The sequence below is a fragment of the Callorhinchus milii genome, unplaced genomic scaffold (assembly GCF_018977255.1).
Source record: "Callorhinchus milii isolate IMCB2004 unplaced genomic scaffold, IMCB_Cmil_1.0 Scaffold29, whole genome shotgun sequence".
Taxonomy (NCBI): Eukaryota; Metazoa; Chordata; class Chondrichthyes; order Chimaeriformes; family Callorhinchidae; genus Callorhinchus; species Callorhinchus milii.
Genome location: NW_024704770.1, coordinates 1,526,461 through 1,553,483, shown reverse-complemented (window position 1 = coordinate 1,553,483; position 27,023 = coordinate 1,526,461). Strand labels below are relative to the sequence as shown.

Below are 27,023 nucleotides of genomic sequence, written 5' to 3'. Positions count from 1 at the left end.
GGTAGTCCTTTCAAAGAGCCGGGACAGGGATGATGGGCTGAATGGCCTCTTTCCGTGCTGTAATAGTCTGTGATGCTATATAGCGCCTTATCACGTCTTCGAGACGTATCCAAGTGCTTCACAGAATATACTCTAAAGTGAATTGACTGTTTTGTGGGCGAAGGGCGCAACAGCCAATTGCGCACAGCAGCGTTCCCCCAAACTGTCGTGGATTGAATGTCCAAATTAGTACTATTATGATAGCGCCTTATCACGTCGTTGAGACAGCCACCGATGGTGGAACGGAGGGCACGAGGGACATGCAGGAGGCGGGAGCAAGTCGAGCAAGAAACAGCAACAACAAATCACATTTATATAGCGCCTTTCATGAAGGTGTTCCTCCTAAACTCCCTATTGGTTCTACTCCTGGTTGTCTTGTATTCACACCCTCCTGTTTTGGGACTTGGCAACCAGCAGAAACTATGAATCAACACCCACCTTACTGAATCCTTTCATAATAATCCCTTCAGAAGAAATAATAATACGTTGGGTCACTCAATCCACCCACGGCTGTTTGTGGGATGCTGTGTTATTCCTGTGCTAAGTGGTTATTCCTTCCTTCCTCCCTCCCTCCCTCCCTCCCTCCCTCCTTCCTTCCTTCCTTCCTTCCTCCTTCCTTCCTTCCTTCCTTCCTTCCTTCCTTCCTTCCTTCCTTCCTTCCTTCCTTCCTTCCTTCCCTCCCTACCTTCCTTCCTTCCTTCCTTCCTTCCTTTCAATCTGATCAGACAGTAATCGCTGGATATCCTGTATCATGTAATTTAAGGTGTTAATGGAAAATTCTTCCTTGTCTGAATTGCGTCTGTCTCCCACGCAGAGTCCTGGGTCACTTTGAGAAGCCGCTGTTCCTGGAGCTGTGTAAGCACATGGTGTTCCTGCAGTTCCAGCAGGGAGAGTACATCTTCAGCCTGGGCCAGGCTGACAACAGCATTTACGTGGTGCAGGACGGCAAAGTGGAGCTCAGCCTGATGGGGAGTGTGAGTTCGCAGCGATTAACACCTCCCCACCTCTCCAACCTGCCTCCGCTCGACAGGCTCCCGGCTTCCCCTGTGCCCTCCGGCCACTACGCCCCGAAACCCTGGAACACTCTTCCTTTATCCCTCCGCCTTGCCCCCTTCCTTCCCCATCTTCAGGTCGCGCCTAAAGACCTTCCTCTTCGACCGTACCTGTATGGTCACCCCCTCCCTCTTGGAAATAGTCCCCGCACAAAAAAAATAGGCTCCGTCAATCCACGAGTGTTTGTGGGGACGAGTGTTTGCGGGGACGTTGTGCGTAATTGGCTGCCGCGTTCCGCCCATAAAGTACAAAGTCGATTCACTTTACAGTATATTCTGTGGAGCGCTTTGGGACGTTTCAACGAGGTGATAAGGCTCTAGATCAAAAGCAAGGATTATTATTAATATTATTATTATTTACATGCGTATTCTCCATCTGGACCCGCAGGATGGAAAGGAAAACATTGTTAAGGAAGTTTTTCCTGGAGACAGTGTGCACAGTTTGCTCAGTATTCTTGATGTGATCACAGTAAGTACGAGCTCACCTTCTCACAACTCTCCGAGACGCTACTTGCGTGAAGGACGCTGCGTGAATACAAGCTGTCGTTTGTCTTGGGCCCGAATACATTTTATTTTAAGGCTGTTCGGGCACATCTCACTCAATTTGCTCCCGATGCAAACATACCAACGCTTAATGTAATTCACTGGGCTCTAGTCTGTGCAATGCATCCTTACTCCACTGGCTCCCCATCTCCTCCAAATCCTTCTCCTCGTTCTCAAAGCCCTCCACTGCCTTGTTTCCCCTCTCCACCATCCTCTAGAACTCATTCCCACAGTCCCTTCTCCTCACCGCCCCCCCCCAACCCTTCCTCGCCTCCTTCAAGCCCCGTCTCAAGACCCTCCTCTTCGATTGCACCTTCGGTCACCCTCCTTCCCCCACCCTCCCTGCCCTCCACCCCTCGTGATCTCAAACCCCAGCTCGGGTTCAGATCCCTGACTGGCCAGCGCCTTGGAACGTCCTCCCGACACGAAAGGCGCTGTGTAACTGTAACGTGTTACCGTTGATGTATTCTCCATGGTGACAGAGACAGGAAACAGCTGGATTTTGTCTTCGGACTTTGCCAATTTGAGATTCCCTGCGGGTGAAGTTTGGAAACAACAGCCATAATAACAGCTAACAATAATCCTTACATTTCATACAGCGTCGGGGGGGTGGGGGGGAGGGTGGGGGCGGCTTGAAGCGCTTCACAAGATTTACTGTGCAGTGGAGTGACTGTGTATTTTGTAGGAGAAGGCAGCAGTGAACTGGTGGACAGCAAACAGTGGGGAGGCAATGGGTGATGTTTTCCGGGGGATTTAAAATACACAGTCACCGCGCTTCACAGTAAAATGCGACTGGTATGGATGTACGGCGGCTGAAGACACAACAACAACAACTTGCATTTACACAGCATCCGCTCACCCAGGGCAGCGGCCCCGGGCGCTTGACAGAGGAGCACGACGCCCGAGCCAGGGGGAGGTGACCGTGGGCATGGAGGGAGGTCTCCAGGCGCGACCTGAAGATGGGGCGGGAAGGGAGCGAGGCGGAGGGAAGGATAGAGGGGAGAGTGTTCCAGAGTTTCGGGGCCCAGGGGCTGAAAGCCCGGCCACCAGAACGGTGGAACGGAGGGCACAAGCAGGAGGCCAGTCGAGCGGAGGTAGTGGGTCGGAGGGTAAACGGGTAGGGAGGTGCCAGGGGCGTAAAGGGACACGAAAGCGATGACACGTATGCGAGTCTTGCTGCAGTTCCAGTGTTTCGGATGCTGTGCTGTGTTACAGGGTCATCAGCGGCCATACCGCACTGTGTCAGCTCGGGCCACTGAGGTCTCCACTGTCCTCTGCTTACCGGTGGAAGCGTTCCAGGCCATCTTCGAGAAGTACCCGGAGAGCCTGGTCAGAGTGGTGCAGGTGAGAGCGTTCAACGGACCGACCTGCCTTCTCTCCTCATCCCCATCCCACCTCGGCCGCGCGAAAAAAAGGGAAATGTGTCCAATCCCGCACTTGAGCTCTCGTGTAATTTTACGCGAGCGGAATGGAGACCTGGGTTCGATTCCCGGCGAGACACTGGGCAAGTTTCCTCACTCCACACGTCTGATAATGTTCCCTCAAAGAAAAAATAATAATGATTTGGTCACTCGATCCGCGACTGTTTGTGGGGACGCTGCTGTGCGCAGTTGGCTGCAAAATGTACAGTCACCAGACTTTACAGTATATTCTGTGAAGCGCTTTGAGACGTCGAGAAGACGTGATAAGGCGCTGTCTCAAATGTAACTATTATATTAACACGTCGCATCAATGCTGCGTTTCGCCCAGTCACTTCACTTTACAGTATATCCTATGAAGCGCTTTGAATTGTCTCGAATACGGATTATTCTATTTTATTTTTTTATTATTATTTATCAATATAAATGTAAATAATATTTATTATCAGTTTATTATTATTGTTACTGTTACTCCCAATTGATTCCCATCCCCCTCCCCATCCCATGACACCCCCCACCCCTTCCAGAATCAGACTCCCTCCCTCACAAACTTCCCTTCCTCCCCATCTACCCCGAACATCCCCACACTCTTCCCCGTGCCCCCCGCCGGCCCCCCCACACCGTCTGCTCACAGATTGGGGTGGGAGTTTCCAAGACTAGTGGGCGGGTGTTGAATGGCAGGATCTCCTTTGGCCGATTTGATCTCTAAACAACGTAAGCTTCCTGACCTTGTGCTCTCTTCCTGGTAACTTGTTCCCCTCCCCTGCGTGGGAAGATACGTAGACATAGAAACAGGAGTAGGCCATTCAGCCCCTCGAGCCTGTTCCGCCGCTTTATAAGATCATGGCTGATCTGTATCTCAAGTCCAGTTGCCCGCCCTTGCCCCGGATCCTTTAATACCCCGACCAAACAAATATTTATCCACCTCCATCTTGAAAATGCGAATGGATCCAGCAGAGTGTTGGGAGAATTTAGGGAGAGCGCTCCAGAGTTTCGGGTGTGTAAGCGTCTGGAAGTGCGGCCGCCGATGGTGGAATGGAGGAGGGCGAGTGAGTGAGTGAGGGAGCGAGCGAGCGCGTGCTCTCTGACGCTTTGCGACGTTCGAACGATGTTTCGTTTCGCCTTCTCCCGTCAGATCATCATGGTGCGTCTGCAGCGAGTGACGTTCGTGGCTTTGCACAACTACCTGGGTCTGACTAACGAGCTGTTCATTCACGTGAGTGGCTCTGCTGACGGGACGGGGGTGGGGTGGGGTGGGGCGGGGGGAATGTTTACTGGGGGCAAACAGAGTCCTGTAGCGCAGTGGTTGTCAATCGATTGGCAGATCGCTTTTCCGGGGGTAATAATCCCTTTAAAAATACATTAAATCAATAAATAAATTAATAATAATCCTAATCTGGGCACTTAAACCCACGGCTGTCTGTGGGGACGCTCCTGTGCACAATTTCGCCCACAAAATCTACAGTCAGTTCACTTGAGGGTGTATCCTGTGAAGCGGTCTGAGACGTCTTCAGCGACGTGATAAGGCGCCGGATCAAACTATTATGATCATTATTATCATTGCGATTTAAGATTCATGATTTCGCAGATTAAGATTCATGATTTCGCAGGAGAACCAGTCCAGTCGTCAGTTTGCACAGCAGTCGCACGCCTCACGCACCAGCCCCGTCAGGCACGGCCGTCGCTTCACCAGCACGTCCGTGGCAGAGGATCAGAGAGAGCCGGCAGGTAAAGGGGCAGCAGAGAGCGGTGAGTACTCCCAGCATCACGTCCTTACGCCGGTGAATCCCTCTTTATCTGTCTGTAAATCCCACCTTAAGACTTCCGTGGAGTCCTGTAGCGTAGTGGTTAGAGCACTCGCCCCACTCTTTCCCCCACCCGCCGAACCCCCAACCCCCCCGCCCCAAGCAAGAGGACCTGGGCTCGATTCCCGGGCGGGTCAAGGCGAAACCTTAGGCAAGTTTCCTCATTCCACACACTCGCCTCTGTTCGCCCTGCGCTGACCCGGTTGTTAGTCGATTGGCCGACTGCTTTTCCGGGTGTAATTATCGCTTCAAAAAAAAAACCCAGCGATAATCGTGATTGGGTCACTCCAATCGGCTGCCGCGTTTCGTCCCACAAAATGCACGGTCGATTCGCTTCGCGGCGTGCCCCGCGAGGCGCTTCGAGACGTCTCGAAGACCCGATAAGGCGCTGCGTCGAATGCGGGGCTCAGCATTGCCGTTGCCATCTCCGGGATGGCCGCCCGTCGGGTGGGCTGCGTGGAATTCTCGGTTCGGTTTGGTTCGGAGACTCGGGAGCACGGTGATGGGTTTCCGCACGTGTCAGGCACCCGGCTGCTCCCCCACCCCCCCCACCCCAAAAAAAAATGCACGCGTGCTCACCGTTCACGCAAACACCACAGAAAGGGACAGTTCGGAAGGTCCCCTTTAGACGACATTGAGAGGTTGAAGATAAGAAGCCTTAATTGGCCTCAGTCTTTCTTGCTCAAGTTTGTGCCCCGCCAGTAGATGGCGAAAATATATAATCCACTCAATATTTACGGTTGTGTCAGTGTCACAGCAAGGTTGCTGCCCCTTTAATGCAATGATCCCAGGATTGGATTTACCATCATAATCCTTGCGTTCGCTATAGGGAGCCCCGTTCCCCTCCTCCCGCAAGGATGCGCAAAGCTTTCTCTTAAATCGAACAGTGCCTGTGGCTTCAGCCGCAACAACCACAACAACTTGCATTTACACAGGGCCCCCTCAACGCGGGGCAGCGTCTCGGAGCGCTGAACAGTGGCGGAGCGCTCCGCCGGGGGTGGGGGGGGTCCAAGAGGAAGTGCTTCAGGCTTGAGTTGTGATCTGAAAGAGATGTGGGAAGGGGCGAGGGCGGAGGGATTGGGGGAGAGAGAGTTCCAGAGTTTTGGGGCGTAGCGGCTGAAAGTGCAGCCGCCGATGGTGGGGAAGAGGGACAAGCAGGAGGTCAGAGCCAGCCAAGCGGAGGCAGCGGGTAGCGGAGCGGGGAGAAAACAGGCCCAGGAAGGTGGGGGAGGCGCAAGGGAATGAAAGGATTTGCAGCCGAGGGAGTCACACTCTCTCAGCGTCCTCTTTGTGAATTTTGTTTGGATAAAGTGAGGTGTTTTATATCCGAGGGTGTAATTACTGCCGCGCTTTGAACGCCAACTTTCCAACCCGTGCCACAGGCGGCTGAACATAACGGATCTCTTTGTTGAAATGTATTCCTGCGGTTGTATTGTCACATTTATCTTGCTCCACCTTGTCCCGAATCCCTGTGGAATGCTATAGCTTTCTGATCAGAGAGACTCGCCTCGCAAGCGAGAGGACCCGGGTTCGATTCCCGGGCAGGGTGAAACGTTGGGCAAGTTTCCTTACTCCACACGCGCGCACACACGCCTCTGTTTACCCAACGTAAGTAGGAACCCGATTGTTAGTCGATTGGCGGGTAAAAACAAAAGTGCTTGTGGTTTTACACACGGCACCCTGCGTCCGCGTAACAAATAACCTTTGTGTCTGACCTTGTTTCGAAAGGGAAGCACACTCAGCCTTTAGCGCACGATGACCCCGACTTCTTGTACGTACGAGTGTTGGGGGCAGAGGAGGAAAGGGAGGAGTTTCCCGAGAGAGAGGAGAACCACAGGGCAGGGACAAGGAGGACGTTGGCAGGGGGGAGGAGAGCAGAGGAGCGTTCTGGCTCGGTGAGGGGGAGCCAGGCAACCAAAGCGGGTACATTGGAAGACCCAGCGGTGACTAGCGGTGTGCATTGGCGGGCTGTAGTCAGGCAACGATCGGTATCACTGGACCCAGCACTGGAGGTCAGAGCCAGGCTGAGATCAGGGAGGACGGAGGAAGGGAAGAGTCGAGCGGGGCCGAGCTGGAAGGCCGACGGTCAGGCAGGAACTCAGCCACACGTCCACAAAGGTGCCCTCCGATGGCCCAAAGACCTGACACAAGAGAACCCAGCAGTCAGGCAGTCTAGCGAGGGCAGGATTCGGGTTCGAGATTCAGGTCTGTGATTTATCCCAAGAAAACATCCCGGTGGAGGGTGGGGGGTGATGGGGGGAGAGCATTTTATACTATCACCCTCGTTTCCTTGTGGAGTCCTATAGCTCAGTGGTTTGAGCACTCTGGGATCGAGGACCTGGGTTCGATTCCCGGGCAGGGCCAAATGTTGGGCAAATTTCCTCACTTTCCTTACTGTGGAGTCCTGTAGCTCAGTGGTTAGAGCACTCGCTTTGCAAGCGAGAGACCTGAGTTCAATTCCAGGCAGAGGGCGAAACCTTGGGCAAGTTTCCTTACTCCACACAGAGCCTAATAATAATCCCTCCAAAACCCAAACAATAATAAAATTGGTCATTTTCAATCTACGACTGTTTGTGGGACATTGCTGTGTGCAATTGGCTGCCGCGTTCGCCCACAAATATACAGTCAATTCACTTTACAGTGTGTTCTGTGAAGCGCTTTGGGACGTCCTCCCGACGTGAAAAGCGCTATATCAAATGCAAGGATTATTATTATTATTACTCCGCGCACCTCTGTTTAACCCGGCAGTAAGCAGGAACCCGGCTGTTAGCCGGTTGGCGGACCGCTTTTTCGGGGGTAATACTCCCTTCCAAAAACAAATAAATGAATAATGGTAAGAATTTGGTCACTCGATCCACGACTGTTTGTGGGACACTGATGTGCGCAATTGGCTGCCAACGTTAGGCCCACGGACAAAACACAGTCAATTCACTTTACGCTGCATTTCTACGAAGCGCTTTTGAGACGTCTCAAAGATGGGACGTGGGGCTGAATCAAACACAAGGATTATTATTATTATTGTAAAAACTTATTTCCTGGCCAAACAATCCCTCCCCCCCCCCCCCCCCCCACCACCCCGATTAGAATCGGTCCTTCACTGCTGTTACCGTTTACGCGGACACCGTTTCAGACACGCGCGCCCTTCGGGTGAGACGTTACTCCCCGTCTGTCACTCCCTCGCTCCCTGTCTATCTGTTCAGGCGGACGCTTTGAGGCGTCTCGAAGACGCGATAAGTCGCTCATATCAAATGCTCGGATTATTACAGTTATTATCACATCGTCGAGACGGCTCAAAGGGCTTCACAGCATTCGCTGTAAAGCGTAGTGACTGTGTATTTTGTGAGCCAAAGTGGCAGGAGGACGTCTTAAGGATCCTCACGGGCTTTAATGTGAAGTGTAGTGACTGTAGGGAAATGCGGCTCAAATTTTCACGCTGCAGTGCCCCACAAACAGCCATGGAGTGAGTGACCAGTATTATTTGGTGGGATTGTTGGCCAGGATCCCGAGACTGAGAGAGAGAGAGAGAGAAACTCCCTTCTCTTCTCAAATAGGGTTGCGGGAACTTTAACATGCACCCGAACAGGCAGACGCGGAGCTCGGTATCACATCTCATCCAAAGGTCTTGCGCTGAAGGCATGAGGTGCGTTGTGTCAGATGGATAATCAGTGAGGCGTCTGTTTGTCTGCAGCAAGTGACATGTCAAAGGGAGGAGCATTGGACCTGGTTGGGGCTCCAGTGCTCAGCAGATGTATCTCCATGCCAGTGGACATCTCAGGTGAGTCTATTTTTATATACGCCCCCAACCTCCCCTGAAACCGTGCAAGCCAAAGCCCTAGGGTGGTCCTAGTTGGACAAGCAGCGGGAAAACCTGACAGACGGCGTTCTCAATGGCCAATTGGAATTGGATAATCGGAGTTCAGATACAGATCAGAATTTGATTTAATAGAATGGCAGAACTGGCTCGAGGGGCTGAATCGCCTGCTCCTGTTCCCATGTTCTTAAGCAACGTATGTGGAATGCATGGAATTCTCAGTTGGGTTTGGAGACTCTTAAGCATGAGGATGGATCTCTGCAAGTGACAGAAACCCAACTGTCCGGGGGTAGTCACCCCCCCCCACCCCACCCTGCCTGCCCTCCACCCCTCCTGATTCCAACCCCCAGCTCAGGTCCAAATCCCTGACCGTCCAGCGCCTTGGGATGTCCTCACGACATGAAAGGCGTTGTGTAAATGTAATGTTGTTCACGGTTGAGCCATGACTGATTGTCGGATTCACACCCTGATCCGGCATTCCCCCCCACCATCACACTTCCTGGTGTCTGTCCTGAAATTGCCCCTTTGTGACTCTTAACCTGTGTCCTCTGGTTCATAGAGTTATACAGTACAGAAGGAGGCCATTCGGCCCATTGTATCTGTGCCGGCTCCAACCGTGCTGACTCTTTGAAAACAGCTATCTAACTCAATCCCACTCCCCCGCTCTCTCCACAAATATTTATCTGCTTCTCTCTTAAAAGTTGTTATCGAATCGGCTTCCCCCGGCCTTTCAGGCAATGCATTCCAGATCCCAACAACTCGCTGTGAAAACATTTCTCCTCCTCTCCCCTCTGTTTCTTTCAACAACTATTTAAAACCGGTGCCCTCGGGTTACCGACCCACCCGCCAGTGGGAATAGTTTCTCCCTGTTCACCCTATTGAATCCCCTCTTCATTTTGAAAACTTCTATTAAGTCTCCTCTTAACCTTCTCTGCTCCAAGGAGAATAATCCCGGCTTCTCTCACCTCTCCTGATAACTGAAGTCCCTCATCCCTGGTACCATTCTGGTCAATCTCCTTTGCATCCTCTCCAATGCCTTGACATCCTTCCTAAAGTGTGGTGCCCAGAATTGAACACAGTCTCGAGCTGAGGCCTAACAAATGTTTTATAAAGGTTTATCATAACTTCCTGACTTCTATATTCTAAGCCCCTATTTATAAAGCTTGTAAATGCTTTATTTACCTGTCCTGCCACTTCAAGGATTTACTTATATGAACCCCCAGGTCTCTCTGTTCCTTCACCCCCTTTAAGATTGTACCATCACCTTATATCGCCTCTCCTCATTCTTCCTGTCAAAATACATCACTTTGCATTTCTCCGTAATAAACTTCATCTGCCACTTGTCGGCCCATGTTACCAGTCTGTCTATGTCCCCTTGCAGTCTGATACTGTCCTCCTCACTGTTTACTGCTATTCCAGCTTAGTATCATCTGCAAACTTGGAAATTGTACTCCCTATACCCAAGTCCGGGTCATTTATATAGATCCAAAACAGCAGTGGGTCCAATACTGACCTCTGGGGGACACTACTGTACACTTCCCTCCAGTCAGAAAAACAACTGTTCACCACCACTCTCCTCTTCCTGTCTCCCAGTTAGTTCTGTATCCGCTGCCACTGTCCCTTCAATACCGTGAGCTTCTATTTTGCTTATACGTTTCTTATGTGGCACTTTATCAAACACCTTTTGGAAATCCATAGAAACTACATCAACTGCACCACCTTCATCCACCCTCCATTAATCAATTTACCCCCCTACTTCTCCGTTAATTTAGTAACTCAATCCTCAACTGTTTGTGGGGATGCTGCTGTGCGCAATTGGCTGCCATGTTTCGCCCACAAAATACACAGTTATTACACTTTACAGTGAGGTACTTTGAGACATCTCTTTGAGAAGTGGTAAAGCACTGTATCATATGCAAAGGTTATTATTATTATAAAGGTGAAGGGTTGGTTCAGTTGGTGCAGGAAGTGAGCCTAACGCTATCTGTTCCTGCAGGAATACAGAAAGGGCTTCGGTCAGACTTCGACATGGCGTACGAGCGGGGAAGGATTTCGGTGTCGTTACAGGAAGACGTTCCCTTGACTCCCTTACATCTCGCCAGAGTAAGCAGAAAGCTCTCCTCGTGTCCAGGACTGTTTGTAGGGACGCCGCTGTGCACAATTGGCTGCCGCGTTTCGCCCACAAAACATACAATCAATTAGCTTTGCAGTATATCCTGTGAAGCGCTTTGAGACGTCTGGAAGACGCAATAAGGCGCTGTATCAAATGCGAGGATTATTATTATTATTACTAGTTCTCGGACACCCAAAGTGGGCACTTGCAGATTAAAAAGGTCTGGCCCGCCCTGCAGGAGCAGAGGAATTGTTGGAGAAAAAAAAGACCAAGGTCCCATCCAGTCTGCCTTCTAGTCAGTCGCATGCTACAAGTCAATTCACTTTACAGTGTATAAAAACAGAAGTCGCTGGGAACATGCAGCAGCTCAGACAGAGACCTGAAGCTCAGTGGTTAGAGCACTCGCCTCGCAAGCGAGAAGCCTGGGTTCGATTCCTGGGCAGGGCAAAATTTGGGGCAAGTTTCCTTACTCCACACGCACGCCTCTGTCTACCTAGAAGTAAGTAGGAACCCGGTTGCAGGTCGATTGACGGATCGCTTTTCCGGTGGGGGGGGGGGTGATAATTCCTTCAACCAAATAATAATATTACATTGGTCACTTCAATCCACGACTATTTGTGGGGTCGCTGCTGTGCGCAATTGGCTGCCGCCTTTTGCCCACCAAAATATATGGTCGATTCGCTTTACAGTATAATCTGTGAAGCGCTTTGGGACGTCTCGAAGACGTGATAATTACATCAAATGCAAGGATTAATAATACTAATAATCCTTGCATTTGATATCGCGCTTTTCATATCTTTGAGACGTCTCAAAGCGCTTCACGGAATATCCTGTAAAGCGAATTGACTGTATGTTTTGTGTGCGAAACGCGGCAGCCAATTGCGCACAGCAGCGTCCCAACAAACAGTCGTGGATTGAGTGACTGAATTTTTTTTTCTGTCTTGAGCGATTATTATCAGGCGTGTGGAGAAAGGAAACTTGTCCAAAGGATTGAACCCGGGTCTCTCGCTTGCGAGGCGAGCTCTCCAACCACTGAGCTACAGGACTCCACTTTACGTAGTGATCGGGAGGATTATTATGTTATCGTTGTTGTTATTCCGTCACTGATCCTCTTGTCTCTGACCCCCAGTCTGCACCGCAAGAGCCGAGGGAGCGTAGATTTGTGGCTTCAGAGGAACCTTCGATCAGCGGTGACCACGATGGGGAACATGACGCCGGGGCCGATTATGTCTACGGCACAACTCAAGGCAAACACAGCATATTCGAGGAGGCAAAGCAGGAGCTGCAGAAACTGATGCAGATTGAGGTGACTTTGATTATATATGTCCACTCCTTACGCTCAGCAGAGGCTTTCTCGGGCTTTTAGCCTCTCTGCCCCAACCCTTTTGAACTCCATCCCATATTCCCTTTGCCTCGTTCTCCCCCTCACCTCCTTCAAGGCACGTCTCAAGATCCTCCTCTTCGGCCGTGCCTTTGGTGACCCTTCTCACATGCATCTGCATACATGTCTGTGCATACTTTGTCCACCTCTCCGACCTGCTTACCCACCACTCCGTCACCTGTTGCCTCCGCTCAGCTGGCTCTGGCCTCCTGTTCTACCCTCATCCCCTCCGCTCCACCATCGGAAACTCTCTCCCTCGATCCCTCCGACTTGCCCCTTCCTTCCCTCCCTTCCTCCCTCCCTCCCCACTTTCAAATCCCACCAAAAAACCTTCCTTTTTGATCGTGCTTACGGTCACCTCCCCCACTCCCGGCTCGGGGTCAGACTCCGCCACTGTCGAGCCGCCCCGGGTGAAGAGCGCTATATATAAATGCAAGTTGTTGTTGCTGTTGTTGTTCACGTGAAGGAGAGCTTTAACCTTTCGTCCTCTGTTGCAGGATCCGACACTGCTCGACAACCGTGTGTCCCTGCACCAAGCCAAGGCTGGCACCATCCTGGCTCGGCAAGGAGACCAGGTGGGTCTGAGACGTGTCGCTCAGGTTCTGCGTATATTGCACAAGCTGCACCCCGTTACAGCTACGCTTTCAACCGAAGGATCCATCGTGGAATGCGATAGCACTCATAAACCATTTAACACACCTTTAGCAAAACTGCCACACACGTGTGTGACGAGCTTGCTTAGGTCATAGCTCTCATCAGCGAGAGGAGATGCCCCCTAACAAAAATATGCCCGTGACACTGCCCCATGCAAGACCTTTCCGCTGAGGTATAAATCGTGCCTCTACGTCAATCCGTTATTGCGTTATTGGCGGACACGCAGACAGACACATTTTGTCTTCGTTAGTGTAGATAATAAAAATAACCCTTCGCGTTTGTGCCCCTCTGAACCTCTGTGCCCCTCTCTGACCCTCTGTGGCCCTCTCTGTGCCTCTCTGACCCTCTCTGTGCCTCTCTGACCCTCTGTGCCCCTCTGAACCTCTGTGCCCCTCTCTGACCCTCTGTGCCCCTCTGAACCTCTGTGCCCCTCTCTGTGCCTCTCTGACCCTCTGTGCCCCTCTCTGACCCTCTGTGCCCCTCTCTGTGCCTCTCTGACCCTCTGTGCCCCTCTCTGACACAGGATGTCAGTCTGCACTTTGTGCTGTCGGGCTGGCTGCACGTTTACCAGCGAATGATCGACAAGGAGGAGGACGTGTGCCTGTTTGTGACCCAGCCGGGGGAGATTGTAGGGCAGTTGGCTGTGCTGACGGGAGAACCTCTCATCTACACCATCAAAGCCAACCGCGAATGCACCTTCCTCAAGATCTCCAAGTCCGACTTCTATGAGTCAGTATCAACGACCACAACAACTTGAGTCTACACAGCGCGCTTCAGAGCACGACTCCAAATCGGGGGGTGGGGGGAAAGGGAGGAAAGGAAGATCTTCGGGTGTGATCTAAAATAGGGAAAGGAGGGCGCGGGGTGAGCCGGAGGGATTGAGGGAGAGAGTGCCAAAGCTTCGGGGCACAAATGACTGTTCTGACAGAGAGAACCTAAGATCTCGGGGATTATTTGCAATCAGCAATGATTAGTTCGGAAAGGAGGAGAAAAGACGGCAATGCCCGGGGTGTGATTTTTTTTTTCTTCGTTCCGCTTTAACTTGGAATTTTGTTTCGCCCACAAAATACACAGTCACTCCACTTTGCGACATGTTCTGTGAAAGCGCTTTGAGACGTTCTCGGAGACGTGATATGGCGCGGTATCAAATGCGAGGATTGTGAGTGTTGTTATTATTATTAACTTTTATTAACTATTAACTATGACAGAATCATGCGAGAGCAGCCGAACGTGGTGCTGAGCATTGCCCACACCGTGGCCGTGAGGATGTCTCCCTTCGTCCGGCAGATGGACTTCGCCATTGACTGGATGGCGGTGGAAGCGGGGCGCGCCCTCTACAGGTCAGGGAGTGAAGTGCCGCATGGTTGCTGGGAAGGGGGTGGGTGTGGTTGCTGGGAATGGGGGTGGGGGGGGTGTGGTCACTGGGGCGGGGTCTCCAGCGCGAAGGGGTGGGGGTCACAGAGGGAGCGGGGTCTGCAGCGGGGCAGGGTCTTTAGCAGGGAGGGGTCGGGGTCTCCAGTGGGGAGCGGGTGGGGCAGGGTCCCTACCGCGGAGGTGGAGGGGCACTGGGGTCACAGAGGTGGGGGTCTGTAGTAGGGAGGGGGCGGGGTCTGCAGCGGGGAGGGGTCTGTAGCAGGGAGGGGCGGGGTGGGTCTCAGTGGGGAGGGGGCGGGGTCTGTAGCAGGGAGGGGGGTGGCGTCTCAGTGGGGAGGGAGCGGGGTCTCCAGCGCAAAGGAGCCAGAGCACGGGGTGGGGGGGGTCACAGAGGGCGGGGTCTGTAGCGGGAGCGGGGCGGGGACTGTAGCGAGGAGGGGAGGCGGGGCCTGTAGCGGGGCGGGGGCGTGGTCTGAGGCGGGGCGCGGGGCGGGCGGGGGCGGGGTCTGCCGTGGGAGCCCCACCGTATCTCAGTGATGTGTTGCGCCCGCAGGCAGGGAGACCGGTCAGACTGCACCTACATTGTGCTGAATGGGCGTCTGCGCTCCGTCATCAGGAAAGGCAACGGCAAGAAGGAGCTGGTGGGGGAGTACGGGCGCGGGGACCTGATCGGAGTGGTGAGCGCCCGACCGGCTCTCCGGGCACGGAAGCGTGTCGTAGAGCATGCGGATTGTCGGACCCTCTCCCTCTGTCCCTCGGCCTCGCCCCTTCTCGCCCCCCCCCCACCCCATCTTCGGGTCACGCCCGAAGACCTTCACCTTCGTCCGTGTGCCCGGGGTGGCCTCGTCCTCCCCCGCTTCACCTCGGACTCCTTGGGTTACGGTTCAGAGAGGGCAACACGGTACACTTTGGGTCAAACCCACGTCGGTTGCGACTCAGAACCGAGCACCATTAACACACGGCTGGGCGACTTTTCAGAGATTTGCCTCGTTTCACGTAGTGTCGTAGTTAGAGCACTCGCCTCGCAAGCGAGAGGACCCGGGTTTGATTCCCGGGCGGGCCAGAACCTTAGGCAAGTTCCCTAACTCCCCACACGCGCGCGCACGCGCACCGCGCGCCTCTGTTTACGCAGCCGTAAGCAGGAAACCAATTGCTGGTCGATTGGCGGATCGCTTCCCAGGTTGTAACAATCCCTTGAATAAAATAATAGTCATGATAATAATTTGGCCGCCTGATCCGCGACTGTTTGCCGGACGCTGCTGCGCGAAATCGGCTGCCGCGTTTCGCCCCTTCAAGCGCTTTGAGACCTCCCGAAGACGTGATAAGACGCCGTATCGCGCGCAAGGGTTGTGATCGTAATTATCTGAGGCAAACGTGGAGCGGAGCATCAGTAACATGACTGCGTGCCATGAAGAGGTTAGAATAACGATAATAAGACTTGCATTTGATACGGCGCCTTATCACGTCTTCGAGGCGCTTCACAGGATAGGCTGGAAAGTGTAGTGACTGTGCGCTTTGTGGGCAAAAGGTTACTTTCCCCCCCCCCCACACTCCTCCCGCTCTCCTCTCCTCCTCACGATCTGTTTGTCTCTCTCTCTCTCTCCAGGTTGAGGCACTGACTCATCAGCCACGAGCCACCACCATGCATGCTGTGCGGGACACTGAACTGGCCAAGCTCCCCGAGGGCACCCTCAACAACATCAAGAGGCGGTACCCTCAGGTACGCACGCTTGGCCCACTTACGCTCCCCCTTATGAACTCTTAACCCACCCCCCCCACCCCACCCCACCCATCTATAAGGGGAGAAACCTTAGGTAAGATTCCTTACTCTTACTCCACACACACGCCTCTGTTTACCTAACAGTATGTCAGTCGGTTGACGGATCACTTTCCGGGGGAAAAGAAATGAAAAAAATGTGGTCACTCACTCCATGACTGTGGGACACCGCTGTGCGCAGTTGGCTGCCACGTTTGTCCCACGAAATACACAGCGCTTTGAGATGTCTCAATGGCGTGATAAATCACAGAATCCTGCAGCACAGGAGGAGGCCATTCGGCCCATCGTGCCTGTGCCAGCTCTTCGAAAGAGCTACCCAACTTGCCCCACTCCCCCACTCTTACCCCGCAACGATTGCAAACGTTTCCTCTTCGAGTACTGATCCAATTCCCTTTTGAAAGTTATTATCGCATCGGCTTCCACCACCGCTCATGCTGTGCGTTCCAGATCGTTAACAACTCGCTGCGTAAAAAAAAAAAAAAAATTCCCATCTAGTCTCCCCTCTGGTTCTTTTGCCAATCTATCTTAAATCTGTGTCCTCCGGTTACCGACCCACCCGCCTGCCAGTAGAAACAGTTTCTCCCTCCCTACCCTTATCAAAACCCCTCATGATTGCGAACACCTCTCTTAAATCTTCCCTGAACCTTCTCTGCTCGAAGGAGAATAATTCCAGCTAAGAATAAGGCGCTGAGTCGAACGCCAGGATTATTGATGGTTCTGTTTTGTGTGTGTGCGTGAATCTCAGGTTGTGACTCGACTGATCCATTTACTGGGACAGAAGATCCTGGGGAATCTCCAGCAGGTACATGGATCATTCCCAGGTAAGACTCTGGAGTCCTGGAGCTCAGTGGTTAGAGCACTCAGTAGTAAGCGAGAGGACTTGGGTTCGATTCCCAGGTAGGGCACTAGCAGTACGTTGTTAGTCGATTGGTGGATCATTTTTCCAGGGGTAATAATTCCTTTGAATACGTATAAAAATAATTTGGTCACTCAAACCACGACTGTTTGTGGGGACGCTGCTGTGCGCAGTTGGCTGTCACGTTTCGCCCACAAAATATACAGTCGATTCACTTCACAGTATATTCTGTGAAGCGCTTTGAGACGTCTCGACCAGGTGGTAAGGCGCTATATCAAATGCAAGGATTATTGTTATTTACAAAGAATGTGTGGCACTTAAACAAGCCACTCAGTCCAACCAGTCCTCGCCAGTGTTTATGCACAAGTCTCCATCTGTTCCTCCCTCCCTGCCTCCCTCCAACAGACTTGGGCCACCGGAGTTTGTAGAGGGAGGGTGGGCGAGGATGTGGAGGCATGTTGGCGGGCGGGGCGAGGCTGATGAGCTTGCGGATCTTGAAGAGGAAGAGGACGCAGGCTTTGAAACGAGTTCTGATCTCCTTCAAAGCCTTGCTCCTCCCTACCTCTGCAACCTACTGACTCTATATAGACCTGTCAACTCCTTCTCTCCTGCTCCACGCCTCCTGCCCGGCCCACCCCAACAACGCTCGGGCCTTCAGCCTTCCAGTCCCCGTCCTTTGGAACTCCAACCCACAGTCCCTCCGCCCCCTCCTCCCTTGCCTCCTTCAAAGCACATCTCAAGACCCTTCAACCTGATCCCAACTCCCAACTCCGCTCCAAATCCCTGACTGTCCAGCCCATCGCCTTGGGAAGTCCTCCCAACGTGAAAGCCGCGGTGTGAATGCAATGTGTTGTTGTCGTCGTCGGGGTGGGTGTTGGGCGCCCGGCTGGAGTGGGGTTGGCTGTTCCACTGACTCTCTCCCTTGCGATCGTTTTCAGCCACTGGGTTTGGGCTCCCGTCCACCAGCAGCGCGGACGTGACCAACCCAACCAGCAACCTGTCCACGGTGGCCGTGCTTCCCGTGTGCGACGATGTGCCAATCGCTGCCTTCAGCCTGGAGTTGACTCACGCACTCAACGCCATCGGTTAGCGTAACAACAACAAGCGTTTTTCGAACCTCGTTTCGTCAGTCGGCGACGTCGGAAGCGCGGTTACGGTTCCAAGCCTTTCTCGCGAGCTTCCGTCCGTAGAGCTTCTCGCCCTGTCACGTTTTCGGAATCCGTACTTCGGCGATTCCTGAGGTTGAATCTCCGCAAGAAACCCTCGAGGCGCACGTTAATCACCCGCCAATAAACGACAGCAGCGGCTTGAGTTTATACAGCGCCCTTCGCGCGGGGTAGAGTCCCGGATACCCTCGGCAGTGGCGGAGTCTGAACCCGAGCCATGGGGGAGAGGGAGGGAGGGAGGGAGGGGGGAAGTGACCGTAAGCACGATCAAAAAGGAGAGTCTTCAGTGGGGAGGGAAGGGGTCAAGGCGGAGGGACTGAGGGAGAGAGTTCCAGTGTTTCGGGGCATAGTGGCTGAAGGCACGGCCACCGACGGGACAAGGGACAAGCAGGAGGCCAGAGGCAGCGGGTGGTGAAGTGGCGGTTAAGCAGATCGCTTTTCCGGGGGAAATAATCCCTTCAAATAAAATCCACGACTGTTTGCGGGGACGCTGCTGGGCGCGATTGGCTGCCGCGTTTTGCCCACAAAACACACAGTCCATTCACTTTGCAGTGTACTCTGCGAAGCGCTTTGAGACGTCTCGAAGACGCGATAAGGCGCTGTATCAAATGCGAGGGTTGTTATTGCTCAGCGGGTTAACTTGTGCTTGTAAGCGACCCTTCAATGCAGTTTCTGTGTCTCCAGGTCCTACCCTACTCCTGACCAGCGATAGCATCCGGCAGAGGCTGGGAGCATCAGCACTGGACAGGTACGTGTGTGTGAGAACTGCCCGGGCAGAACATCAGCTGAATTTCATCTCCCTCAGTTGGTACCTGTCCGAAGCGGCTCCTTTCAGATTAATTCTACGCGTTTCAGAATCATAGAATATTACAGCACAGAAGGAGGCCATTGGGCTCACCGTGTCTGCGCCAGCTCTTTGGAAGGGCTTTCCAGTTAATCCCACTCCCCCGCTCTTTTCCCCCCCCCGTATCCTTGCAAATTTTTCCTTTTTAGTACCTGTCTAATTCCCTTTTTTTGAAGTTGTTATTGAATCTGTTTCCACCATCCGTGTCTTGATTTACACGTCCGTCCTTCAGGTGAGATGTTAAACCGAGCTCCCGTCTATCTGTCTGTCTACCTGTCTGTCTGTCAGTCTGTTCCGGTGGACGTTAAAGATCTCGCGGCGCTATTTGCTCTCTCCCGGTGTCCTGGCTGACAATCCCCAAAATAAAATTGGTCAGTCAATCCACAGCTGTTTGTGGGACGCTGCTGTGTATAATTGGCTGCCACTTTTCTCCCACAAAATACATTCAAATTCACATTACAGTGTTATCCTGTGAAACGTTTTGAGACGTCTCGAAGGCGTGATAAGGAGCTGTAATATTATTTTGTAGCATCCACGAATACCGGCTGTCAGGCTGGCTGGTGCAGCAGGAAGACATCCACCGCATTGTCCTGTACCAGACCGACTACACCATGACCCCCTGGACCCAGCGCTGTGTCCGCCAAGCTGACTGTATCCTCATCGTGGGGCTGGGCGATCAGGAACCTGCTTTGGGAGAGGTGAGTACAGGCCCCACAACAGCGCTACAGGAGTCCCGTAGTGCAGTGGACTCGCTTCGCGAGCGAGAGGACCCGGGTTCGAGTGTTCCAGAGTTTCGGGGCGTAGTGGCTGAAACCGCGACCTCCGATGGTGGGGCGGAGGGTGCGAGGGACGAGCGGGAGGCCCGGGGCCAGATGAGCGGAGGCGCTGACCGGGTGGTGGATTGGGGAGTGAGGAGGCCGGAGGGGGAGGGAGGTGCCAGAGAGGGAAGGGATTTGAACGCGAGAGTGAAGATCTTGCAGTTGATGCGTTGGGTGATGGGGGGAACCAGTGGAGCCTGGGCCAGAGCTGGTGAGACGTGGGGACGGAGTTTGTTCGGGGTCAGTATGTGGGCGGCAGAGTGTGAATGAGCTGATCTTGTGAATAGTGGAGCTGGGGAGACCGGCGAGGAGGGGGTTTCAGTAATCCAGGCGGGAGGTGACAAGCACATGCACGAGGGTTTCGGCTGTGTGCCTGTGTCTCTGTGACCCTGTGTGCCTGTGCCCCACGCCTCCCCTGCAGCTGGAGCAGATGTTGGAGAACACCGCAGTGCGAGCGCTGAAGCAGTTGATCCTGTTACACAAGGAGGACAGTCCCAGCCCCGCCCGCACTGTCGAGTGGCTGAATATGAGAAGCTGGTGCTCGGGGCATCTCCACATCAGGTGCCCCCGGAGGATCTTCTCACGTCGGAGTCTTGTCAAATTGGTAATTGCCCCCTCTGCCCTCCCCTCTTCTCCCCTCCTCGCCTCCCCTCCTCTCCCCTCCCCTCCTTTCCCCTCCTCTCGCCTCACCTTCCCTCCTCTCCCCTCCTCGCCTCCCCTCCTCGCCTCCCCTCCTCTCCCCTCCTCGCCTCCCCTCCTCTCCTCTCCCCTCCTCTCGCCTCACCTCCCCTCCTCTCCCCTCCTCACCTCCCCTGTTCGCCTCCCCTCCTCTCCCCTCGCCTCCCCTCCTCTCCCCTCGCCTCCCCTCCTCACCTCCCCTCTTCTCCCCTCGTCTATTAAATCTCCCTTGAATCTTCTCTGATCTGAGGAGAACAATCTCAGTCTCTCTAGTCTCTCCTTATAACTGGAGCCCCTCCTCCCCCCTGGGATTTTATTATGTATTATTTGCTATTTGGTCATTTGAGAGATGGTCAATATTAATAATATTATATAATATTGTCTTGGTGCTGGGCGGTCAGGATAGCCAGCACAGCCTTGTCGAGGTGGAAGTGGAGTCCTGTAGCCCAGTGGTTTAGAGCGCTCACCTCGTAAGCGAGAGGACCCAGGTTCGATTCCCGGGCGGGTCAGGGCGAAACCTTAGGCAACTTCCCTTACTCCACTTTGTGAGACGTCTTGAAGACTTGATAAGGAGCTGTATCAAATGCAAGGATTATTATCATCATCATTATTATATCATCCGCGTCTGTCCTTTTCAGAAAGAGATGTACGAAAAGGTGTTTCAGAAAACGGTTGACCGGCACAGTGACTTTTCCCGTCTGGCGCGGGTCCTGACCGGGAACACCATTGCCTTAGTCCTGGGCGGAGGTGGAGCCAGGTAACTAACACAGCCTTGTCGTGGTGGTGGGTGGCGAAGTTGGAGCAAATTAATGATAGGAATCTTTAGCATTTTGCACGTAGAGAGTCCTATAGTGTCTTGGTTAGAGCGCTCCCCTCGCAAGCGAGAGGACCTGGGGTCAATTCCTCAGCAGCACGAAACCTTGGGCAAGTTTCCTTCCTCCACACACACACACACACACACATTTACACACACACACACACATACGCCTCTGTTTGCCCAACAGTAAGTAGGAACCCGGTAGCTGGTCGATTGGCGGATCGCTTTTCCGGGGATAATAATCCCTTCCAAAAAAAAATGCTAATAATAATTTGGTCACTCAATCCACGGCTGTTTGTGGGGACGCTGCTGTGCGCAAATGGCTGCCGCGTTTCACCCACAAAGTACACAGTCACCGCACTTTACAGTATATTCTGTGGAGTGTCTGAGACGTCTCGAAGACGTGATAAGGCGCTATTTCAAATACAATGCAAAATTTGTTTACACGGCGCCTTTCACGTCGGGAAGACGTCCCAAGGAGCTGGACAGTCAGGGATTTGCACCCGAGCTGGGGGTTGGGATCAGGAGGGGTGGAGGGTCGAGGGAGGAGGGCGGCTGAAGATGTGGTCGATGAGGAGGGTCTTGAGATGGGCCTTGAAGGTGGCAAGCGAGGTGGGGGGGTGGGGGAGGCAAAGGGATCGTGGGAGTGGGATGGAATTCCAGAGGGTGGGGGCAGAGAGGCTGAAAGCCCGACCGCCGATGGTGGGCAGGGTCGGGGATGTGGAGATTATTATTAGTATAAGGACCAGAAGCCACCGAGTTGCTGTTGTTGCTGAGTTCAGTCCCCCCCCCCTCTCTCTCTTTCTCTCTCTCTGGCCGACAGAGGCTGCTCACACGTGGGGGTGATGAAAGCCATGGAGGAGGCCGGCATTCCCATTGACATCGTCGGGGGAACCTCCATCGGCTCGTTCATAGGAGCCCTGTACGCCGAGGAGCGCAGTGCCGTGAGAACCAAACAGCGAGCCAGAGAATGGGCCAAAGTGAGTGACCGTCAAAGCTGCTCGCTCGCTCGCTCGCTCATCACACCCAGGCTCGAATACGCAAACTCCCTGCTCGTCGGCCTCCCCAACTCCTCCCTCCGCAGGCTGCAGATCATCCAGAACCCTGCAGCCCGTGTCCCCTCCCGCACCGGGCTCCGTGACCCTATCACCCCCATCCGCCCCCTTGATTCCACTGGCTTCCCATTACACGGAGGATACAGTTCAAGATCCTGGTCCTCACCTTCAAAGCCCTCCATGGCTTCACTCCCCCACCCCCCACCCTACCTCTGTGACCTCCTAACCCTCTACCCCACTTCAATCACAGACTGTGTCCTCTGGTTCTACTGCTCATTACAAGATAAAACTGTATTTAGTTTTACACTGGTTAGATTTCAGCAGTTACCCCCAACAACACTCTGGGTCCCCCAAGCCTTGGTTCTTGCCAACCTGCGCCTAATACTCTCTGGAATTAGATAATCAGGATGCATCCCTCCAGGGAGAGAGAGAGAGAGAGCACATTCCATTCCAACTGTATCTCGGGGATTTCCATGTGTAGGTGGGATCCAGGGAATTCTCAGCTGGTTTTGGAGACTCTTAAGCAACGGTGATGGGTTTCCGCACGTGTCGGACACCTGGCTGACCCCCAAAAATTTAAAATTGTGTTGCAGAGTGATCAAGACATTGTGATACCATTACATTGCCTAATAAGTCTTAAAGAAATGATGATTTTGTTTTAGATAATAGGGTAGATATACCGAGCGTGAAGGGCGCTATGTAAATGCAAGTTGTTGTAGATATCACGACTGTATTTCCTTCCTCCCTCAGGCCATGAACTCAGTCTTCAAAACTGTGTTGGATCTGACCTACCCCATCACCTCCATGCTCTCGGGCTCAGCGTTCAACACCAGCATCGCCGAGGTCTTTGAGGAGAAGCAGATCGAGGTGAGCAGACACCGTGAAGAGCTTCGTCTAAAAGTACACAGTCACTCCACTCCACAGCAAAATCCTGTAAAGCCCTTTGAGATATCTCAGCGGAGTCCTGCAGCTCAGTGGTTAGAGCACTCGCCTCACAAGCGAGAGACCTGAATTTGATTCCCGGCGGGGCCAAATTTTTTTTTTACTCCACACGCCTCTGTGTACCCAGCAGTAAGTTGGAACCCGGTTGTTAGTCGATTGGCCGATCGCTTTCCGGGGGTAAAAATCCCTCCAAGACAAATAAATAATTTGGTCACTCAATCCGCGACTGTTTGTGGAGACGGTGCTGTGCGCAATTGGCTGCCGCGTTTCGCCCACAAATTATACAGTCAATTCACTTTACATATATCCTGTGAAGCGCTTTGAGACGTCCCGAAGATGTGATGAGGCCTGATATCGAATGCAAGCATTACTGTTTTTATTGTTCACTACACCTCATTAGTTACCAGCTAATCTGCTTCGCTTTCCTCCCCAGGACCTGTGGATTCCGTATTTCAACGTGACGACAGATATCACAGCTTCCGCCATGCGAGTGCACAAGGATGGTAAGAGGAACACGTTCGCTGTGGGCTGGGACAAGGGAAACCTAAGGACATCTTTAAAACTATCTGATTGCTCAGTGTTAGCTTGGGGATGACCAGTCGTTAGAAAGCACAGGCGAGTGACGGGAGGACACACACAGAGCATAGCTCGAGGCTCCGTACAGGGTGTCCACAAAGTCCTGTTACAACACAGCGATAGGCAGGGCGAAACATTGGGCAAGTTTCCTTACTCCAAACACACCTCTGTTTATCTGACAGTAAGCAGAAACCCGGTTGTTAGTCGATTGGTGGATCGCTTTTCCAGGGGGTAATAATCCCTTCAAATAAAAAAAATAATAATGCGGTCACTCAATCCACGGCGGTTTGTGGAGACGCTGCTGTGCGCAATTGGCTTCCGCGTTTCGCCCACAAAATACACAGTCACTTCACTTTACAGCGTATCCTGTGAAGCGCTTTGAGAGGTCTCGAAGACGTGATCAGGCTCTTTATCAAATGCAAGGGTTGTTATTGAGATATGAGATAACTGCATTGAGTGAGGAGCTGAAACAAGCCGCCAAAAGATAACAGTTCGCCTCCTCACTCCATCCGTGTTTCGGAAGATTTGTGGGACGAGCTGGACAGCTCTTTCAAAGAGCCTGCACAGGCACGATGGGGCCGAATGGCCTCGATCCGCGCTGTATGATTTTATGTGGTACCAAACGTGGCGACAGATCGTTATCTGCCGTGAAAATGAGTGGCGCTCACTCACACGCTCGCTCACTCACTCTCACTCAATGCAGTTAAACACTTGCACTGAATGCAACAAAGTCACTTCTAAATACAATGATCATGTTTCAGTTGTCGGGCCAGTGCAGGTGGGCGGAGGTGGGGTGGTTCGGGGGGTGTAACAGGGCTTTGTGGGCACTTTGTACAGCAGTAAGTCAGTAAGACAAGGAATTCGAAAGGTTCGTGTCATCTCGGTTTCATCTCTCTGTGTTTTTATAGTTTTCCTCCCTCTCTTTCCCTCCTCTCCTCAAGACCTTTCACTATGTTATTTCTTGTGGTGTTGGGCGTGGTGGGGGGGAGTGGGGGGAAATTGTCCCACATGAGGTTCTCGACACCTTACTCCAGGGGCTGTTGTTCATTGTCACGTTAGAGAATGAGCCCCCAGGCACGTGAGTAATGGGGAGGGAGTTGGGGGAGGGGGGTGGGGGCGTGTTAATTGTTCCCCTTCACACTGCAATACAATTTACATTTGCTGTGAACTCCTGATAACTCGTCCTTGGCTTAACTCGCCACGACCACTTCAGTCAGTAAGGTCCAACCTTTTGGCTGCCGAGGGCCGGATGCCCCATTTGGGAAACATCCGTGGGCCGCGTAAGCAATATTTTTGGGGGTATTTTTCCTTCCGGAGACATAACGTAACAAGATTTACAGGTTACGGAGGGAGGGGGCGGGCCGGATGCAACGGAGAGAGTGTGGGGGAGGAATTAAATCAGTCTGAGGGCCGGATGCGGCCCGCGGGCCGCCAGTTGGACCACCCTGACTTAAGTCATCACGCTGTCAAGATCCCGGCCGCATTTTTATGTATTTATACATACGCTTAACCCGACGCTCCTGATGACTCACTACTAAGCCCCTCTTACCTCGGTGCGACAAGTTATCAGGACTTTACTGGACATAGTTAGTGCTTTTCAACCGCGAGAGGACATCGCAAAGCATTCGTTCTCCCTCATGTGCAGCATCCCCTGCTGTCCGGCAGCCCCCGGCAGCCAGGGCTGGGGAGAATGGCCTGAATCTCGAGAGCTTTATTGCCCTGAAATGCATTACCCTCCTTGGGATGGGGGGGCCGGGAGAGGTGGAGGAGGTCAGCAGGGTCTCCTTGGAGCTAAACTGGCCCCACGGTGACATGCCCGGCAGTAGATTGTCAGAACAGTGCCATCCCTCTGTGACGGTCTCCAGTCCCGGTTCCTGAGCCAGGAGGGGCCGCAGGGTCCCAGGGCACTCACTGCCGATGGCAGCACAGCCCGGCCTCGGCTCATCGGCAGGACCTGGAAGGGTCGACCAGTCACTGGGGGCAGGGAATCCTCCCCCTCAGCTCCCGTTAACCCCGCAGCCAAAGCCCTGACTAACGGGGAGGGTGGTCCTCGCTGGACAAGCAGCGGGAAAGCTCGGCCCAGACACAAATGCATCAGGTGAGAAACGATTGATATGGAAAGGATGTGCTGAGCAGTATTGACGGTGAAAATTAAATGGTTCTGATTTGGGGTAGAAGAAAAGAAGAGGGGGAGGGGGTCGGACACAGACAAACAGCTGCAGATTTTTGCTTCAACTGGTTCAGGTAGTTTTACCTGTGGTGATCGCAGCAAAGCTCCACTCCGCCCTGGAGATCAGCGCCTCCTGTTTGTCTTTCTCTCTCCCCCTCTCCCTCTCCTCTCTATATCTCTCTCTTGTTGATAATGTCGCCTTCTTTTGTTTCTTCATCGATTTCCGCAGAGACTGATCGAGTCGCGGCGGCGCAGACTAGGTTTAGTCTCGCGCCCACTAAGTTGCACGTCGTAACAACCGCTTATTAAAACTCCCGGCTGCGTTCCTTCCGTTCACGTTAGCGTAGTGACTGGGCTGGCGTGCTGGGTGGGGCATTACCGTTTGTCACCCACAAGCATTTGTCCGGCCCTTGAGAGAGTAGAGGCTGTAAACTAACCAGGGTTGTGGTCACCCCTTCCTGCCACCGCCGTCTGCTTTCCTTTCTTGTCTTTCCAACCCCTTGGTCTTTCTGTCGCGAGCGTGAAACAACAACAACTTGCATTTACACAGCGCCCCGCACGCGGGGTAGCGTCCCAGAGCGCGGAGCACGGGGCGAGTGGGGGGAGCGGGGAGGCGATCGTAGGCGCGCACGAGTGGAAGGTCCTCAGGCGCGACCTGAAGATGGAGAAGGAAGGGGGGCGGGGGGGGGGGGGCGAGGCGGAGGAGGAGGGATTGAGGAAGAGTGTTCTATAGTTTTTATTATTACTATTAACGTGCACGCGCCGAGCTGGTGCGAACGTTCGGCGGGCGACTGCCTGAGATGGTGCAATCCTCCAGTGTAGTGGTCAGAGCACTCGCTTTACAGGCGAGAGGGAACCGGGTTCAACTCCCGGATGAAACCTTAGGCAAATTTCCTTGCTCCGCGCGCCTCTGTTTACCCCACAGTTGTTAGTCGATTGGCGGATCGCTTTTCGGAGGGAAATAATCCCTTCAAAAAAAAAAGGATAATCCGGTCACTCAATCCGCGAGTGTTTGTGCGACGCTGCTGCGCGCAATCAATCGCCTGCTGCGTTTCGCCCGCAAAACGTACGCAATGCACACTTTACGGTATATTCTGTGCAGCGCTTTGAGGCTTCTCAGCAACGTGACGAGGT

The 27,023-nt window shown here is 53.2% G+C and overlaps 1 protein-coding gene across 1 annotated transcript in view; it reads left to right on the top strand.

Moving 5' to 3' along the window:
* The window catches only part of pnpla6 (patatin-like phospholipase domain containing 6), a 45,468-nt gene that overhangs the window by 1,412 nt on the left and 17,033 nt on the right, over positions 1–27,023 (top strand). The window contains exons 3-24 of the mRNA XM_042344620.1: positions 854–1,013; positions 1,480–1,560; positions 2,850–2,978; positions 4,188–4,268; positions 4,663–4,801; positions 8,546–8,632; positions 10,665–10,771; positions 11,911–12,087; positions 12,660–12,737; positions 13,340–13,545; positions 14,025–14,156; positions 14,744–14,867; positions 15,797–15,910; positions 16,713–16,788; positions 17,762–17,908; positions 18,674–18,737; positions 19,363–19,531; positions 20,073–20,255; positions 20,968–21,086; positions 21,970–22,126; positions 22,952–23,068; positions 23,577–23,646. Coding sequence (XP_042200554.1) covers positions 854–1,013; positions 1,480–1,560; positions 2,850–2,978; positions 4,188–4,268; positions 4,663–4,801; positions 8,546–8,632; positions 10,665–10,771; positions 11,911–12,087; positions 12,660–12,737; positions 13,340–13,545; positions 14,025–14,156; positions 14,744–14,867; positions 15,797–15,910; positions 16,713–16,788; positions 17,762–17,908; positions 18,674–18,737; positions 19,363–19,531; positions 20,073–20,255; positions 20,968–21,086; positions 21,970–22,126; positions 22,952–23,068; positions 23,577–23,646 — 2,717 coding nt within the window. The remainder of the gene's footprint in view (positions 1–853; positions 1,014–1,479; positions 1,561–2,849; positions 2,979–4,187; positions 4,269–4,662; positions 4,802–8,545; positions 8,633–10,664; positions 10,772–11,910; positions 12,088–12,659; positions 12,738–13,339; positions 13,546–14,024; positions 14,157–14,743; positions 14,868–15,796; positions 15,911–16,712; positions 16,789–17,761; positions 17,909–18,673; positions 18,738–19,362; positions 19,532–20,072; positions 20,256–20,967; positions 21,087–21,969; positions 22,127–22,951; positions 23,069–23,576; positions 23,647–27,023) is intronic.